The 19737-nt window shown below is 37.6% G+C and overlaps 1 protein-coding gene across 2 annotated transcripts in view; it reads right to left on the bottom strand.

Annotated features, from left to right (window-relative positions):
- The window catches only part of DOK6 (docking protein 6), a 440469-nt gene that overhangs the window by 74008 nt on the left and 346724 nt on the right, over positions 1 to 19737 (bottom strand). Inside the window, exon 7 of one of the 2 annotated variants that reach the window (XM_024236187.3) lies at positions 9958 to 10075. In XM_024236187.3, the coding sequence (XP_024091955.1) occupies positions 9958 to 10075 (118 nt within the window). Of the gene's footprint in view, positions 1 to 9942; positions 10076 to 19737 lie in introns of both variants that reach the window. The other variant, XM_054538078.2, reaches the window with a different exon arrangement.

Raw genomic sequence — 19737 nt, 5'->3', positions numbered from 1 at the left:
TGAAGCTTAGCCTAATACATACATGTTTGAGGGAAGTAATATGAGAAGCCATATATGGTGAACCAGATGCTCCTCTCTTTCTCTGTGTATATATGTGTTTGTGTGTGTGTATATACATATACATGACAAAGACAGTTGAGCATCCGTTTGTGTTAAAATCTGTCTGTATTAACATTTGTCTGTATTAATTAATCTGGTTGTATTGACATTTCCCTGAACTAATATTATGTACTGTTTATTCCCTTCTGAATAAAATCGAATATATATGTATAATTTATTTGACATGCCTTTAATATATATTCCCCACAAAATTTGATTAATATAGAACTCAATATGTTACTTCTTTTATTTAAACAATTCAGTAGGGGAAGCTTGATGGAGAAAAATATAGAGACTGAATAGACATTTTAATTTCCACCAGATTTGAATTAAAGAGAGTGAATAACTTCATTTTAATAAAACCATTGGTGGATTATACTAATCCAGTGTAACATCTGGAAACTCTTAATCTTTTATCTTTTAGTAATTACTTGTACATATCTGGTAAAAAGTGATTAAATGGCTGATTTGGTATATTTTGCACTGTGAATCCTCTTCGGATTTTAATTTGGGTGATGCAGAAGAATTCAATTAGTAATGTAAATCTTGTTGCTCGCCTCTAGTTCAGCCAGTAGAATGCGCTGTAAGAGAGAATCAATGTAGTATTAACTGGCTGGAGAAAGCTAGTCCACATTAGGAAAGAGGCTGGGGCCTCATGGAGGAAGAAAGGTCTCTGAAAGGCTTCTGGGCAGTTAGGGTAAGCTAATTAGTAAGAACTGATTTGGGGTGGGAGGGTAAGTAGTATGGTGGGTGTGGATGAGTATGTTTGGGTGGGGGCATCTCGTTTGCACTGGGCTGAGCTAAATACAGTCCTTCCATGAGTTCTGCAAACCTTGGGTTGGAAAAGAGGCTCTAGTTTGCCTTAGGCTACCTGGACTGAGCAATATAAGGCATGGGAGAGGTGGTTTATCTGTTTAAGGTGCCATGTCTTGTTTACACTCACTGATGAGAAGAAAAAACTTAAATGAAGACTTCAGACTGAATTTTATTCCTTGTATTAAAAAAGAGTGAGAGTTAAACTTAGATTTAGTTTTTCTAAAACCTTAAAAACTAGAAACCATTTATTAAAGCTAGATTTTTTTTTCTTTTGAGATAGACTTTCTCACTCTGTCGCCCAGGCTGGAGTGCAGCAGTGCAATCTTGGCTCACTGCAACCTCCGCCTCCCGGGTTCAAATTATTTTTGTGCCTCAGCCTCCTGAGTAGCTGGAATTACAGGTGTGAGCCACCATGCCTGGCTAATTTTTTTTGGTATTTTTAGTAGAGACAGGGTTTTGCCATGTTGGCCAGGCTGGTCTCGAACTCTAGGCCTCAAGTGATCGCCTGCCTCAGCCTCCCAAAGTGTGGGAATTACAGGAGTGAGCCACCACGCCTGGCCTAAAGCTAGATTTTCATAGTCCTTAGAACCAAAAAAATTTCCCCAAGCACAGTAAGAACTCTGTAATAATATTTCCAAGTCAACACTGGAATAAATAGGAGTAGGACAGCCTATCTGCCTCTGCCAGAATAAAGAAACTTCATAGTGAGAGTTTGGTTTACAGCAGACTCTTAAACAACACAGTATGGACTGCATGGGTTCATTTATATGTGGATTTTCTTCCATCTCTGCCACTCCTGAGACAGCAAGACCATCCTCTCCTCTTCCTCCTCCTCCTCAACCTACTCAGTTTAATGATCCACCTCCACTTAATGAATAGTAAATATATATTCTCCTCTTTACGATTTTCTTAATAACATTTTCTTTTCTCTAGCTTACTTCTTTATTGTAAGAATACAGTATATAATACGTGTAAACCAAAATATGCATTAATTGATTATTTATATTATCGGAAAGGTTTCTGGTCAACAGCAGACTATTAGTAGTTAAGTTTGGGGGTGTCAAAAGTTGCACATTGATTTTCTTTTTTAAATAAATAATTTTGACTTTTCTGTTAGATTCAGTGGGTACATGTGCAGGGTTGTTAGCTGGGTATATTGCATGACGCTGAGGTTATGGTTACGACTGATCCCATCACCTAGGTGGTGAGCATAGTACCCAATAGTTAGTTTTCAACCCTTGCCCTCCTCCTTCTTCAGTGACTACTATGGCCGTACTTATGTCCATGTGTAACCAATGTTTAGCTCCCACTTATGAGTGAGAATGTGCGGTATTTGGTTTTCTGTTCAATTTGCTTAGGCTAATAGCCTCCAGCTACATCCATGTTGCTACAAAGGACCTGATTTCATTCTTTTTTTATGGCTGTGTAGTATTCCATGGTGTATATGTACCACAATTTCTTTATCCAATCCATTGTTGATGGGCGCCTAGGTTGATTTCATGTCTTTGCTATTGTATACACTGGTTTTAGCTGTGCAGGGGTGGGGTAGGCACCTCAACTCCCATGTTGTTCAAGGGTCAACTGTACTTTAATATATTAATAATAGTTAATAATTATTGAATGTTGACATCTTATGTTGATGATCTCATTTAACGAGATCATGAGAGGTGATACTATCTTCTTTTAGATATCAAGGAATAAGCTTAGAAAGGTTGAGTAAATTGCCCAAAAATCACATCAGTCAGTAGTGGTAAAGTTAGTAGTCAAACTCAGGTCTATTTGACTCCAGAACTCAAGATTTTAACCTCTATGGGTAACACCTTCAAGATAATTGAGCCCCAAAATTTGTTTGATAAAATCTTCCACAAAATTACTGCCTCACAATCCACTGGAATAAGCAGGTTTGTAAACAAACACATTCATTTAATAAAGTTATACACAAATGTCTCTGGGAGCATGGAAAAGAGGCGATTAATTAAGACTGCAGGATGTGAGGATCATTTCACAATGGGAATATTTTGTGCATTTTTATGATGTCTGCTTTAGGGAATAACCGATTCATTTATCTCTAAAAACTGACATCCAGGGATACATTTCCTGCCTTTGACATACCTTTCTTAAGGTATGGGCATACAATAAATGTTTATAAATAAGGTTTAATAGACAGAAGTGTTGCTTCTAGAAAGTGGCTCATGTTTTAATGGCTGTTGCCAAATGGCTACCAGGCTTCATTTTACTTCTGTTGCAAATTTCTGTATTTTTTAAAACTGGCTATCAGAGGCTTTTATTAGCTTTGAACTTGAAAAACAAAATAGAAAATCTCAATAGAAGCAATTTATATACAATGCAGTTTGAATGGACAGTAGAGAAGGACAGAAGGTCATTGCTGAGCAAAGAGGAAACAAAATCTTTGATTTACCTCCTTAATCTATGGCAGAACTCTATTTACCATTTTCTGAAGGTTATCTCTAATTCTAATTGCCTATTTCCATCCTGTCCTTCTGAGAAAATGAAGCCACAGACACCCTTTCCATGAGCGTCAAATGCCTTCTGGTGATTAGGTATGCTTCCGTGCTGACATTGGTGGTCTTTAGCTTAATTACGGATATATAGGGGCAAAGCTGGCCTGTGGATATTAATCAGTGTTACTGAAAGCAGAACTCCTAAAGCTACCACCTTTACAAATGGTATATCCAATCATTCTTGATTCAAAGAGTGTAGTTGTTCAAGCTGTTTAAAGAAAAGGAGTCAAAGTATATTCCACATTATTTTGTGTGAAAATAAGGGATTATCATATGTATTAGTCCGTTCTCATGCTGCTATTATGAAATACCTGAAACTGAGTAATTTATAAAGAAAAGAGGTTTAATTGGCTCACAGTTCTGCATGGCTGGGAAGGCCTCAGGAAACTTACAATCCCGGCGGAAGGGGAAGCAAATACGTCCTTCTTCACATGGCGGCAGGAGAGAGAATTGGAGCGTGAAGGGGAAAAAGCCCCTTATAAAACCATCATATCTCATGAGAACTCACTATCACAAGAACAGCATGGGGGAACTGCCCCCATTACCTAATGACCGCCCATGAGGTCCCTCCCACAACATGTGGGGATTACAATTCAGATTACAATTCAAGATGAGATTTGGGTGGGGACACAGAGCCAGACCATATCATCATACATTAGAGAAAGTTTGGTTATCACGTGCAGTCCCATAAACCTGCTCATTGGGCACTGTGTTCAGCTCATATTCTTGGCTCTCATTCTCACCATTAGTTTATAAAAGAAGAACATGAACCAACCCGAGAGAAAGCAGCAGGTGTAGAGAGACAGATTTTGAGCCATCGTGTTAAAGGGGCAGATCTAGCATTTCACAGTCCTCCCTGTGTTCATGAAAATAAAGACTAGTAGTAGCAAGTATCTGTGCTCAGTCAAAACGATCCTAAAGCAAAAAGCAGAAATGCCAACAAACACCTCACCTTGTGCAAGAAGAGCATGGGGCTCACATGTGGGACTAGACACGATTCCTTGATATAGAAGAGAATTTTTCTCAGGTCCACCCTCATGGAGGAGGATGTGGTCCTGATGTCACATATCTCCATGTATGCTCTATAATGCATTGCTAATTCACTTCAGAATTCAATAGGCTTTACTGAGTGCCTGCAGTGTACCTGGTACCATCAATGGCTTTTACTGGTTTGATTTGTCATTTTCAATAAATGCTTTTGTCATCTTCACAAATCCTGACTTAAAAACCCTGCTGTATAGCCTGTCATCTAAATATGTCTAATGGTGATTAAAAGTCAAGGTGAGAGCCCTAAAGGAAGAAAAACTCAGTAATCTGATTTCCTTGTTTTTTGTTTTCTTTTTCTTTCTTTTTACCCTTTCCTGTGCTCCCCTCCTCAACTTCTTTGTATTTCTTTCTTTCTCTTTTTTTAATGATTGTTCCTCAGGGCTTTCAAAACATTCCTACTACATTTCCCAACACCTTGGAAATACAATTATATGAATATTAAAACAAATAGTATGTATTCACTTCAGAGTTGCAAGTTTAAAATCATGTTCATCCCTTTATGGTTTAAGTTTCCCTCGGTCTAGAGACAACATCTCTAGTATGAGCATGATATAAACATTTTTCATAAGCACAGAGGAAGTTAGAGAAGTATATATAAAAAATTACTTTCAAATACAAATCAACCATCCTTATGATAATCTGGCAAAAAAGAAAAGTAATGTCTGTTTGCCACTTCTACAAGAAGAGGCGGCATAACTCAACCTCTGCAAACCACTTAGGGACAGAGATTTTTAAACAGTGGCTCCCAAGTACTTAGTACAACATGTGCTTGTTAGAAGCTAATTATTCCCTTTTCCACTCTTTTGATTCCAGACTACTAGAATACAATGGGGAAATCATATTAACTTATTCTTTGAGAGCACCCTTCTGGGAGTAGCATGGAAAGATTAGGCAGATTGTATTGGAGATTCTATTCTCCAAAGATGAAGGTAGATGCAGGATCTCTGTCCTGCTATGTCAATCTTTACGTGTGTATCTAGCAATGGATGAGAGAAATGAATACAGCAAAACTGAGCTAAGTCAAAGCTTTGAGGCTGACAGGCAACTGAAGTTATAGGTAAGTCTTACTATAGAATGAATTTATTATCATGCCACGCATTTAAAAAAATTTGAGTACATGTGCTGGTTATTCATGAATCTTAATCTCTTAAACTTTAAATATATGAAAGTTTTCTGCTTTTGTTTTCTGAATGAGGTCTGCTAAATTTAATTCATATTGATCTCAGCTTCACCTAAGAAATATTTGAAAATTCTAAAGATATATTTTTATTCCTCAGTGCTACCTGCAGTTTACTTGACAATGATATATTCCCACATTGCCAGACTTTTACTTTGATTTGGTAAAATCAGTGATGACAGCTGGCTGACAATATTCTCCTTTTTGTAAATAAGAGGTAATGCCACTTCAAGGAGCACAGCTGAAAAAGCAAGATTCAAAATAACTAGACTTTTAAAAAATTATTTTTTTAAGACAGGGTCTTGCTGTTTAGCCCAGGCTACAGTGCAGTAGTGTGATCATGGCTCACGGCAGCCTCAACTTCCCAGGCTCAGTGACCCTCCCATCTCAACCTCCAGAGTAGCTAGGACTACAGGCGTGTGCCATCATACCCTGAAATATGTATGTATGTATGTATGTATGTATTTATTTATTTATGCAGAGATGGAGTCTCACTATATTGCCCAGACTGGTCTCAACTCCTGGGCTCAAGCAATCCTTCTGCCAAGTTGCTGGCTTGGCCCTCTTCCAAGTTGAACTTTCCTTCTTTTCTTCCTTTCCTTACTGTTCTAAAGCTTTTTAATACATGCTCACTTCTGCTCTGAAACTTGCCTAGGTATCTCCTTCCGCCTTATGCACCTCAGTAGAATTCTTTCTTCTGAGGAGACAAGAACTGAGGTTGCTGTGGACCCGTATGGATTCATCGCCGGTAACTTGCGTAACTCGGACATCTGCCACTGCTAACATATTTGGTCCACATGACTCAGATACCTTCCTAGTGGCCATTGAGCTCCAGTCAATCCTCAATGAGGAAAACTATCCTCTCAATATTCAAGAGTCACCCTTCTAGAGAGGACCTCTGCACTTCCTGTCAGTGGGACAAGACAGTGGTGAAATCCTGCCCTTGTCTCCCTTGGACCTGGCTGGATACCACTTTCACCAACTGATGCAGCCAACTCAGCCCTGACAGGTAGCAAGGAGCCAAGATCCACCCAACCACAACCACCCCTCTGTCAGCAGGAAGCAGTTACTGAAGACAGAAGTCATCCATTTTGGATGACAGACCTTCATCCAAAGATTTGAGGTCCTGGACGCTTGAGGTGAAAAATGTTACAGCAGGTAGCTAGTCATGTATGAGCAGGGCAAGAGAGAGAAGCCCCACTCCTAACACACACCAGGAGTGTTGGGCAACAATCAGCTGATGGTCAGGCGGTTGTTAACTGTTTTGGTAAAGTAATAATTGGTCGCAGCCGGCCCCATGGAAAGGCAGTCTCCTACTAGATAGAAAGCACCTGAACTGATCAGCAGCTTCCCAGTAAGATTTCAGGAGTAGTAATAATTGGTCACAGCTGGCCCCCGGGAAAGGCAGGCTCCTACTAGATAGAAAACAACTGAAACTGATCAGCAGCTTCCCAGTAAGATTTCAGGAGTAGTAATAATTGGTCACAGCCGGCCCCGGGAAAGGCAGGCTCCTACTAGATAGAAAACAACTGAAACTGATCAGCAGCTTCCCAATAAGATTTCAGGAGTAGGGAGAAGTAATGCAAGATCCCGGAAGTATGCCAACCCGAAGTATAAAACCCGAAGTCAAGCGGTCAAGCTGCGCACTTGGTTTCTCAAGGCGCCTGCTTTGTTCTCTCCCAAGGTGAACTTTCTTTTCTTTCCCTTTCTTTTCCTTGCTGTTCTAAAGCTTTTTAATAAACTCTCACTTCTGCTCTGGAAAAAAAAAAATCAAACTCTCAAAGTGCTGGGATTACAGGGATGAGCCACCGTACTCAGTGTAAGCTACACAGACTTCTAAGTGTAGTTTTGTGAAAAACGTACGTGTTCATGGAAGGGTGCTGAGGTTCTGAATTTCTCTTTTTATTTCTTCCTTACTTTCAATAGTTTTATTCTGCCCTGATTCCATTAGGGACTAGCACCTAGTAAAAAAACTACTGAGGCTCCTTGCTCTCTACTTGTTTTGACTATCACAACAGAACGAAGGAAGAATGAAATACGTGACCATTATCAAAGTATAACTAACAACTTTATCTATTCATCTCTATATTATATGCCTGTCTACTGCCTACTATCAACCATCTATCCCCTTATCTGGATACTTAAGTTTTTATATCTATATGTATAACCCTGAGGGATATACAGGGTGGTAAAACGTATTGCTCTAAGAAGCACACAGTACAAAAACTAAACCCACAGTATAGTGAAATGTAACTTCCGTTGAATATATTTTATAAATATTTGACTTAAGTAATTACTTTAGTCTGCATATTTTTTACTCTGTAATCACCACCAACCAACCAGTGAAACATGAAATATTGAGATTATGTAAGTAAATTGTAATTGAAAAGGCATGTCAAACCTTTAACTTTGCTGGAAGTTAACATCAATGAGATAAGAGTATTTCAATCAGTTATTATATCTATACAATATATAAATCAACATCTTCAAGAAGTCTCTGGAAATGTTTTAGGATATACCAGTGCATTCTAATTTTTTATCGGCTGCAGAACATTATTGCAGAAATTGTGTGTCAGTCTAAATCTTAGCTCTGTCTTCAGAAAACGTTTCCTTAATACTACCATGAGAAGAGTTTTTATTTTCTGGAATTATAGGCCAAACCCTTGACAAAAACTAGAGTTATCATTATACTACTTCTGACCTATTCCCAAGTTTTTTGTATTAAGAGCATTAATATCTCACTTTTATTGCTTAGAAATTTGATAGGTTTTTTTCATTTAAACATCTTATAGTTTGTTTTCAAGTGAATATCAATATTTACACGTATATTATGTTTAAATAAAAATCTTACAAGCGTATTTTCAAATTATTTTTCATCCCAGAAATAGGTAAGGTTAATTTTGCATGATCATGACTCAAGCAATTTGAGTGTGTGGCTGCTGGCATTTGAACAGGGAAATAAAAGCATGAGATACTCGTCTTCTCTTTCCGATTCTTGAAATTGCCAAACCAGTCCCCACTCCTAGCTTTTCTTAACCCTCTAATCCTTATCCTATTAAATATTTTATCATACAAATAACAAAGATAATAACTCTTAAATACAGGCAGTCAAGGTGGCCATAAGAGTCCCTTTAAAATATAAAATGTAATTGCCTTCAGTAATTACCTAAAACCATTCCAAGTGCTTTGCCTTGTAGAACGTATCTTTAACCATTAATTTCCATGATCGAACTCCATTAGTCTAGTTTGGAAACCCTGGCAAGCAAATATTGGTATAAAAAGACACATTTCTTCAGTTTGCTTGCCACGGAAATATTTTTTGTCAAAACTTACAGCATTGTTAATAGCGAGCAAAGGCTAACGTGTGAAAGAAAAACACAGTCTGAATGCCTAACTGCCAGAGGGTCATAATTGGTCATTCTTTCCCCAGATATTTTTTGGATGCTTATTACATTCAAGCCTATGTTTGCTGGATGAGTAAATGCTCTCGGCTGTGTGTGTTTCCGCCTTATTTTCTTAGTTTCTTGCTTCCTCCAGTGTTGGCTAGCTGTTAGTCAGTTGCTTGTAGTCAATCAAATATTTTATTTGAAGGGTAAGATTATTCAGTTTAAAACAAAAGGGAAGGAACAGGAAGACAACTGCTGAAGCTGGGTTGTCTGCTGCTGTTAGTCAAAAATCTGCTAGCTATTAATTTGATTCATCCGGCAAGCTATTCCTATGCTAGCTAACTGACCATTTATCATTAGAAAAAGTACAAAGGCAAAGTATCTACACGTGGCCCTTCTACCCTGCACCCTCTCCGAATGGTTTCTGTATTAAGGGTTTCTGTATTAAAGCTTTGACTAAACTTTAAGACTTTCATGGGTAGGTTTATGTACCAGTTTATGGCAGAGCCTTAAAGCCTGAAGTCAGCCTCCTGAACTGATATTGAATCCTTTCAAGGAAAAAAAAAATGCGAAAAAAGAAATCCTTCATAAAACACAGCATGAAGCAGACCTCAGCATTAGCTTTTAGCTTCTGATAATGTGCTTGGTATAATGTTTTAGTCAAGTTCTCGTGCCAAATTGGGTCCTTAGCCCTCACAGTAATTTTTGAAGTATTTTTTACCACGAGTGTATGAAATGATAGCTTTTAAAAAGCCACTGTAAATCTCAGAGCTCCCACTGCGGCCAGTGACAGCTGATAAATGGGAATGGGAGGAAAAGCAAGCAATGCAAATACAAAGCAATTTGCATGACTCAGTCCACCTGGAGGAAGCTAATGGACGCGCTGCTTTCTTACTTTAAAATGACTTGCCTTGCAAACTGTAGATTTCACCAACGCTGTTCTGACGAGTGATGTGATGCCAGTACGCGCTGCGAGGAAGAGATATTGATTTGGATAATGTCATTGGTTCAGTCAAGCTTGTCTGAAGCTAAAAGAGAAAAAGAAAATGTGTTTTAGGCCTTGTTTAAAATAATAAACTGAAATCTGCTCTTTTAAATGTTCAGGGTTAAATGTGAGTGACAGATGATAGAATCTGCTATAGATACCTGCATGATCCCCGGTGTAAGGATAACTTTTTTTTAAAAAAAAATCATTACTCAAAAATATGAAAGGAATACTTGGAAACAATTTAATCTAACTCAAATAAGAAGAGAACATTAAGATGGTACGAACGATTCCAATGACTTGTAGCAATGGGGAATGCTGGCAAACACTCAGGGCATGATCAGTTGTACTCACTCCACCTGACAAAGTTATTTACATTTCTATGGACAAGAATTATTTACATTACTCTAAGCTTTCTACAATTTACAGAGTTGTAAAATAGCTCAAAGGTGCCAGCCCCTTCAGAAGCAGAGACCCATGAAAGGTTTACAGAATACCCGTTATTTTATTTTTTTTACCCATTTCAATCTCTAAAAATTTTTCCTTACACTTCCTCCCAACCTTACACAATGGATATTTTCTCAAATAGACCTTTTTCCTTGCCCCTGTGATAGAATCTTGTACATATTAAAGAGGATATTCTCAGAAACAATGTAATAAAATTGTGGCATGTTTGTTTATTCAAAACATACATTTTAAGGATTGCTGAGAGGATTCACACAATACATTGATTCACACAATTACATTGCATTTTCAAGAATAGCTTTATTTTTATTAATGCAGAAGAAGTTTCAAGAAACATGCAGAAATGGTTTTATTTAGTCTGGCACATGTCTCTGACCCAACCTGAGGAAATGTTTACTTTTTGACAATGAACAATCCTCTAATGAATAAAATCTCACATTTTCTCTTATTTAATGCCTGACTCCTGGCAAAACTGAGAGTTGCAAAGGTCATCTCTGTCAAATCTAGGCTTTGCATGCCTTTCTGCTACTGTGGCATGTACCTCCCACGGTGCACCTGCACACTCCTTGCCAGGCCCTCGATGCTTGGATGGGCCACATACTTCTGCATCCAGCATTGGATTTGAGTCTTACCACCCTTCATAGAAGATGCTAACAGGAAAGTACCTAATATGACACACCAGGTCGTTCAAGGCTACATAAAACTAAGAGGTTCTTACATTTTAATAGAAAGTGGAATTAAAGAGCTTGAACATATTTCATTTTACTTAGTAGTAAGGCATTTCTGGAGCTGCTACGTCTTGTCACAGAAGTGCCATACTCAGTCTATTTAAAAGTCTGGCACTGTTGAGGTATCTTTCTTTTTTTAAAGATGGCTCCAAATGGTAACTTTGCAGCCATTCTTTGTTTTTCAAAATTTGGTAGACTTCAAAGTTTTCCTGCTCGTTACATAAACACGTGAACTATCCACATCCACATCCTGTGGTTGGTGTTTATAGGGGTGGGGTTCTAAGGAGACAAGTTTCTGGGTTATCATAGAGCAGTGCTTTCAGAATCTTTAGGTGGTTTGGTAACAATAATAATGGCAGGAGACAGCCAAATGCCTAGGCAGATAAGAAAGGTTCCCCGGGGAACCTCTGACCCGCCCAGGTCATTGTTCATAGGGGACTTGTCTAAACAAGCCCACGTAAAAAAAAAGTTCTGTCCCTTAACACATGCGTAGTAAAGGAAATGAATTGGGGTGGCTCAGACTAAGGGCCCACATGTGCACTGGAAAAAATGGGGTGGAACCACCAGGAAATCACACCTGATGCAGGGGAGGAGCCTGGCCCCTTCGGCTCCTGTGTGGTGGCCTGGTGTTCAATCTGTGAGATGGGAGCTGGCTGGCAGGACCCCTTTCTTTGCTGAGAGCTCCCCTTTCGCTTAATAAATTCCGCTTTCCTCACCCTTCAGTGTGTTCACATGCCTAATTTTTCCTGGTTGTGAGACAAGAACCTGGATTTAGCTGAACTAAGGAGCAAAAAAATCCTGCATCAACAATGGACATCTCCAGTTTTACCCCAGACCTAACAGTGGGGAACTCGGCAGGTAGGGCTATGCACGTTAAAAACATGCATTACACCCCCATATGGATGGAAGTCCATCATCCACCACCATAAAGAACTAGAGGCAAGGCTCATGTTATGAAAGCATTATTAGGAGAAAAGATAGGACTTTCATCTTTAAAGCCAATTTCCCATATGAGGCATAAACTTAACTAAACACATAAATCTTCAATTCATGTCAGCAATGCCCATTAATAACAACAATCCATAGATTCAATCTCATATTAATCACGGTTCTGTCTACTGTCTACTCCTTATTCCTTTTTCTAATGTATTATAATTTATTACTCAGCATACAGTACATCATTGATGGTAAATTAATCTTTCCAAAATGTGATGAAAGTGCTTTTTCTTCTCTTTTTTATTCTGGGAAACATTTTTCTTCCCAAATGGTCAGTTTTAAACATCAGGGAAATAGAGTCAGCATTTTTTGTTTGCTGGAAATATAATTGGAAGCCACTGGATAATAATTCTTCCACATGATTTACTTCTGAATCACCCTGTATTGTTTTACACCTCATGTTTCTCTACTCTTCCCTCTTCATTGTTTTCACGTTCGAGGATGCTTTTAATGATAATTCTATTTCTTTAGGTTTCTCTTTATTCTACTTCCATAATTTATTGCAGAAAAATGGAAAATTTGTGTTGATCATGGATTTTCTTGGGATCTTTGCCAGGGATACAAATCTAGTCCCCCCATTTCTCAGATGTCTAAATGTTCCCCTGGACTTTTAAAATAGAGTCCATTCCCCATGTGTACCTATGTATTGAGTACTGCTGTAGACTGAACTGTGTTCCCCCACAAATTCTTATGTTAAAGCACTATCCCCCAAATGACTATATTTGAAGACAAGGCTTTTAAAGAGCTTAATGAAGGTTAAAGGAAGATATAAGTGTGGGGACCCTAATCAAATAGGACTTGTGCCCTTAGATGAAGAGGAAGAGACACAGGGATAAATATTCACAGAGAAAAGGCTATTAAGGACACAGCAAGGAAGTGCCCATCTAAAAGTCAAGAGAGGCCTCAGGAGAAACCAACCCTGCAGGTATCTTGGTTTTTGCACTTCCAGCCTCCAGAACTGAGAAAATAAATACCAGTTTGTGGTATTTTGTTATAGCAGGCTGAGCAAACTAATATGAGTACTCTGTCATGGGGAATCTAAGAAATGTAGACTCTGTCTGATTTAACCAGCAATTTTTAATTTTGTTATGAACTTTAAGCAATGTATTAGAAATTGACCTGTTTGATCTGTGCAATGACTAAGACAGTATTTCAAGCACTCTTGATAATTTTTTTTTTTTTTTGAGATAGGGTCTCACTCTGTTGCCCAGGCTGGAGTGTGGTGCAATCTTGGCTCACTGCAATCTCCGCCTCCCAAGCTCAAGAAATTCTGCCACCTCAGCCTCCCAAGTAGCCTGGATTACAGGTGTAAAACTTTTTTTGATGACAGGCTTCAACAAAGAGGACCCACATCCTTAACTATCTAATTAAAACTCATCCTTAACTATTTTCATATTATAATGCTTCAATTAAAAGCATTAAGAAAAAACAAAACTTAAAATGCTAAAGTAATGTCTTAATTGAAAAAGCAATGCATCAATCTGACCAGGAGGATTTTTAGGATCATAAAAGTATGTGTATCAACAAAATATATAAGACAACTTATATTGCAAATATTTATGTAAAAATTATATTGAGATTATTTCTAAACAATGTATTTTAAGAAATTAAACAAGATGGATACATGTGTTTGAAGTTCTTTCATTCCTTCTCTGCAAGGGTCTGCTGTATTGATTCTTTCAGTGGACTTAGTAAAAAAATTTCTCAAACAGCTATACAAAATTCTGCAATCTTTGTGCCAGAATTCCTTTGGTTTTATAAGACTATTTCCTGTAGGCGATGCTTCTCTTTTTTGCATAGGGTCAGGATTTAGAAAGGATGCTCTAGCATACATGCAGATATCAACTAGATTAGGAAGCATTGATTAGTTCTTGATACACTTGCTATCACTTTTTGCCATTTTTGGTTCTAAACTCTCTCTTCCTTCTATTCTTTTGAAACAGCTGTCAGTTTTCTAGGATATGAGCAATGAATCAGGAGTTACTTACTCAGCATCTAGAGAGAGTAGAGATCACAGCTCAAGTAAGCCTGGAGAGTAGTTAAAACATTTGTGCTTTATTTGAGAGGGACAACCGACACATCTCATCACAAAGCCAACAGTCTAAGAAAATAATTTAGCCCCCAAGTGTGCCGTATGGAGACTGCATTGATACCTTTGTTTGAATATAACACAGATGAGAGTTACACTGTCCTCAAGTTGATGAGAATAGACCCTTCTCCCCAACCAGAAAAGTTTAGATTTAGAGGGCTCTTGTAAAGATAGAAACAAGGGTGGGTTCCTTGTGTTTTTCGCATTTAGGCAATATATAAATAAATACACTCTTATTTGTAAATATTTGAGATTTGTAGATGATATCAAAGAGATTCCAACCCTCATCTATCTCTCCTCCCCTAAACTTTGGAAGATTCTTTTGAACACATTTCATTGAGAAGGACATTTTTAGGAAACAATGCGTCCTGTGTCACTCTGGCTTTGCACTTTTGTTACTATCTTTTCAAGTATGTTTGTACAGCAAACAGCCTCCAGGCAGAGGGCAGATTTGTTTCTTGACCAGGACAGTACAGATCCTATTTTCCTCCAAGGCAAAGGCTGGCCAGGGTTGCTAGCAGCCCCCTGATAAGATGGGGAGTTGCTAACTCAGATCCCTCGGCTGAGGTAATATTCAGCACCATCCACCCTGGCTGCTCCACATGACCCCGTGGGACCGGGGGACCAGGGAAACCTATGGAAGCATGAAACTCAGGATGCTCACTGTGCCTCAGGAATCAAGCCCTCTGTCTCGGACTCAGGAGTTTTTTGTTTTCTGCCAACATCCATGAAACTAATAGGCAAGGGAAGCAGGGCTGGTAGCATCTTTCCTGCTTTTGCTAATCTTTGATTGTCTCTACTCTTCCTATCTCTTGAATCTAAATTACTGTATTAAATTTCCTTCATTGAACTGTCTATCACAGGCTCCATTTACTTATGTGGACCCTGAATAACACAAAGGACTACCTTGCTATACCCCAAATTTATTCACTATATCCACACTGAAAGGCATTAAGTTATTTCTGCTCTTTTGGAACTAAAAACTAAAAAATCTCAAAACTAAAAAATTTTGAGAAAAATTTTAAACATTTAGGTTAGTATACCATCTAGGGACTTTAGCTTATGTATGTATAAGTAGAATTATGACTGTTGTTCCCCTAAAAAGTCATCAATTCTCCAAAGGTTATTTGGTGTTCACATTTTCATACAAAACCATCAAATTCTTATAGGATTTTTAAAAAAATACATGTTTTTATAAGTCCTTTCATATGTTGAATTTATATATTTGGGTTTTACTTTGGATAATGTTTCTATATTTGTATATTTTTTAGAGAGTTGTTTTCATTTATGTAAATAATTTATATTTTTCAGTTTTTCTTATATTTTGTGCTTGTGCTAATTAATTTCTACCTGCTGTTTTTCTTAGGTTATCTTCTTGATCTTTTTTTTTACCTTCTGAAGTTAAGTATTTTTAATTAAAATTGTATTTGTTTAATAAAAGCATTTGCTTCTGAATGAAGTAGAATAGAAAGTATTCTCTCTTAAAATTATATAATTGTAAATTGTAGCTTTATTTCCCTTTTTTACATAAAGTATTGCTTGTGTATATTTTCTTCAGGTAATGATTTTTTGTGCACTTTTTTTTTTCCTTTTTGTAGAGACGAGATCTCATTATGTTGCCCAGGCTGGTCTGGAACCCTGGCCTCAAGTAATTCTCCCACCTCAGTTTCCCAAAGCACTGCCATTAGAGGTGTGAGCCACTGCACCCAGCCATTTGTGCAAATTTTATTATTTTTTATTTAATGTTTTGTAGTAGAGAACATGCACTGAGTAGTTTCTGTATATTAAAATTTATTTTTCATTTTTAACTAATATGGCCAATTTCTGTACATCTTATAAGTACTTGAAAAGATACACACACTGATGTAGAATCTCTCTACGCACACTCAAATACACACATAATAAACACTATTCACTCTGCATTTCCTATTCTATATATTTGTTCAATTTTTAATCTACTGTATCAAGATATGAAAGTGTTAATTTCAAATGACTGATTAGCATGTTTCTGTCCATTTCCTCTTGTATCTTTAAGTACTTCTTAACTGTACTATAAATTGACAATTTATAATTATATATATTTGTGGGGCACATGATATTATAATTTATGAATACAAGTGAAATAAATCAATCTAATTAACATAACCATTAATTCAAATACTTATCTTTTTTGTGATAAGAACATTTGAAATTTACTCTTAGTAATTTTGAAATGTACAATACAGCATTACTAACTATATTTGCCACAATAGAACCCTCAAAATCAAAAACATACTCCTCCTGCCTGAGACTTGTACCCTTTGACTGTCATCTCCCTGTTGCCCCCGAGCCCCTAGCCTTTGTAGCCACATTTCTACTTTCTACTTTTAGGAGTTGATTGATTTAGATTCCATTTATAGGTGAGAATACATGGTATTTGTTTTTGTGTCTGGTTTATTTAACTTAGCATAATGTTCTCCAATTCCATCTATGTTGCTGCAAATGACAGTTTTCTTTTTTTAAGGCTATGTTGCTGCAAATGAGTTTTTCTTTTTAAGGCTCAATACTATTCCACTGTGTATGTATTCCACATCTTTAATCCATTCATTTGTTGATAAACACTTATGCTGATTCCATAAACTTACTATTGTGAAACATGCTGCAGTGAATATAGAACTGAATCTCTTTGACACTGATTCAAATCATTTGAGTAAATACCTAGACGTAGAATTGCTGGCCTATGGGGTAGTTTTATTTTTAAATGTTTGAGGAACCTCCATGCTGTTTTCTACAATAGTTGTACTAATTTGCATTCCCAGCAACAGTGTTCAGGGTCCCGGTCCCCTTTTCTCCATGTCCTCACCAGCACTTGTTACCTTTCATCTTTTTATAATAGCCATTCTGACGCGTGTGAGAAGATATCTCATTGTGGTTTTATTTGCATTTCCCTAATGAATAGCAATGTACAGCATTTTTTATGAACCTTTGTAGCCATTTTTATGTCTTTTGAAAAATGTATACTCGTATTCCTCGCCCATTTTTTAAGTACTATTTTATACATGAAAATGGTGTTTTATTTAATTCACAAAGCTTTCTGACTGTTCTATGGTTCTATAACTTACTTTCCCCTTCCTTAACTATTTTATTAAACTCTCCTTTAAAAGTTGGGTCCAGGCCTAATGTTCAACCTCACCTCCATCTTCTAGCCCCTACCCTTCCAAATGAATAAGAATATCCTCTATTTTCTCCTAAGAAGTCTGGGCTTTCCTTTCAAGAAACAGTGTTGTTCATCATCCATTAATATCTTGTTTCATCTGCACTTAGTCTAGTAGAAATTATTGAGCATTTTTAACACACACACACATATATGATATATATATAAAATGCCTTTCCCTTATTTTCAGCCAAATTCAAGTATTCTACACTTTTATATCCCTTTAGTCATTTTACCTGGCATTTGACCCAGAACTTTTTTTTTTTTTTTTTTTTTTTGATGCAGTCTCGCTCTGTCGCCAGACAGGAGTGCAGTGGTGCAATCTTGGTGGCTCACTGCAACCTCTGCCTCCCAGGTTCAAGCGATTCTCCTGCCTCAGCCTCCCAAGTAGCTGCACTACAGGTGTGCAACATCACACCCAGCTAATTTTTTTTTTTGTATTTTTAGAAGAGACAGGGTTTCACCATGTTGGCCAGGATGGTCTCAATCTCTTGACCTCATGATCTACCTTCCTTGGCCTCCCAAAGTGCTGGGATTACAGGCATGAGCTACCACGCCCGGCCAACTCATTGATTTTATCTACTTAAATCCTCATAAAATTTCTGTAAGATAGGAAATGGATGAAATATCTCTCTTTAAAATGAGAGGATGCTGAAGCTTTGAGATATTAATTGACATTCCTAAGACCATGTATCCTGTGGAAGCAAAACTGGAATCATGATTCTGCTCTATGCTTTTGTCCTTTTTTCACCATCAAGAGATTCTGTATAACGTGTTTCCTCATAATCTTACATCATAAATAGTATTAAATATTGCATTATTTTGTGAAAGATTGAAGATGGCTGCAAATTCGTTTAAAAGCTGGCATTCAGAAATCGCCTATGTTCTTCCTTTTTTTAAATGTTCATTTTTAAGTTCTGGGGTACAGGTGCAGGATGTGCAGGTTTGTTATATAGGTAAATGTGTGCCATGGTGGCTTGCTGCACCTATCAACCCATCACCTAGATATTAAGCCTAGCTATTTTTCCTAATGGTCTCCTTCTCCCCACCCCAACCCCCGATAGGCCCCAGTGTGTGTTGTTCCCCTCCCTGTGTCCATGTGTTCTCATTGTTCAGTTCCCACTTGCAAGTGAGAACATGTGGTATTTGGTTTTCTGTTCCTGCATTAGTTTGCTGGGGATAATGACTTTCTAGCTCATCCATGTCCATGAAAAGGACACAATCTTGTTCCTTTTTATGGCTGCATAATATTTCATGGTATGTATGTACCTCATTTTCTTTATCCAGTCTATCATTGGTGGGCATTTGGGTTGATTCCATGTCTTTGCTATTGTGAACAGTGCTTCAGTGAATATATGCATGCATATATCTTTGTAATAGAATGATTTCTATTCCTTTGGGTATACATCCAGTAATGGGATGACTGGTCAAATGATATTTCCGGTTCTAGATCTTTGAGGAATTGCTACACCATCTTCCACAATGGTTGAACTAATTTACATCCCACCAACAATGTAAAAGTGTTCCTATTACTCCACATCCTTGCCAGCATCTGTTGTTTGATTTCTGCCTTAATTTCATTATTTATCCAGAAATCATTCGGGAGCAGGTTGTTCAATTTCCATGTAGTTGTGTGGTTTTGAGTGAGTTTCTTAATCTTGAGTTCTAATTTGATTGCACTGTGGTCTGAGAGACTGTTATGATTTCAGTTCTTTTGCATCTGCTGAGGAGTGACTTACTTCCAATTATGGGATAAATTTTAGAGTAAGTGCCATATGGTGCCAACAAGAATGCATATTCTGTTTTGGGAGTGGGTTTATCAGGTCCACTTGATCCAGAGCTGAGTTCAAGTCCTGAATATCTTAAGTTTCTGTCTCGGTGATCTGTCTAATATTGACAGTGGGGTGTTAAATTCTCCCACTATTATTGCGTGGGAATCTAAGTCTCTTTATAGGTCTCTAAGAACTAGTTTTATGAATCTGGGTGCTCCTGTATTGGGTGCGTACATATTTAGAATAGTTAGCTCTTGTTAAATTGACCCCTTTACCATTATGTAATGCCCTTCTTTGTCTTTTTTGAACTTTGTTGGTTTAAAGTCTGTTTTGTCAGAAACTAGGATTGCAACCCCTGCTTTTTTGTTTTCAATTTGCTTGGTAAATTTTCCTCCACCCTTTTATTTTGAGTCTGTGTGTCTTTGCATGTAAAATTGTCCCCTCCCTTTAATCTGGGCTTTT

This window comes from Pongo abelii, chromosome 17, assembly GCF_028885655.2.
Source record: "Pongo abelii isolate AG06213 chromosome 17, NHGRI_mPonAbe1-v2.0_pri, whole genome shotgun sequence".
Lineage (NCBI taxonomy): Eukaryota > Metazoa > Chordata > Mammalia > Primates > Hominidae > Pongo > Pongo abelii.
This window is presented reverse-complemented; position numbering and strand designations above follow the sequence as displayed.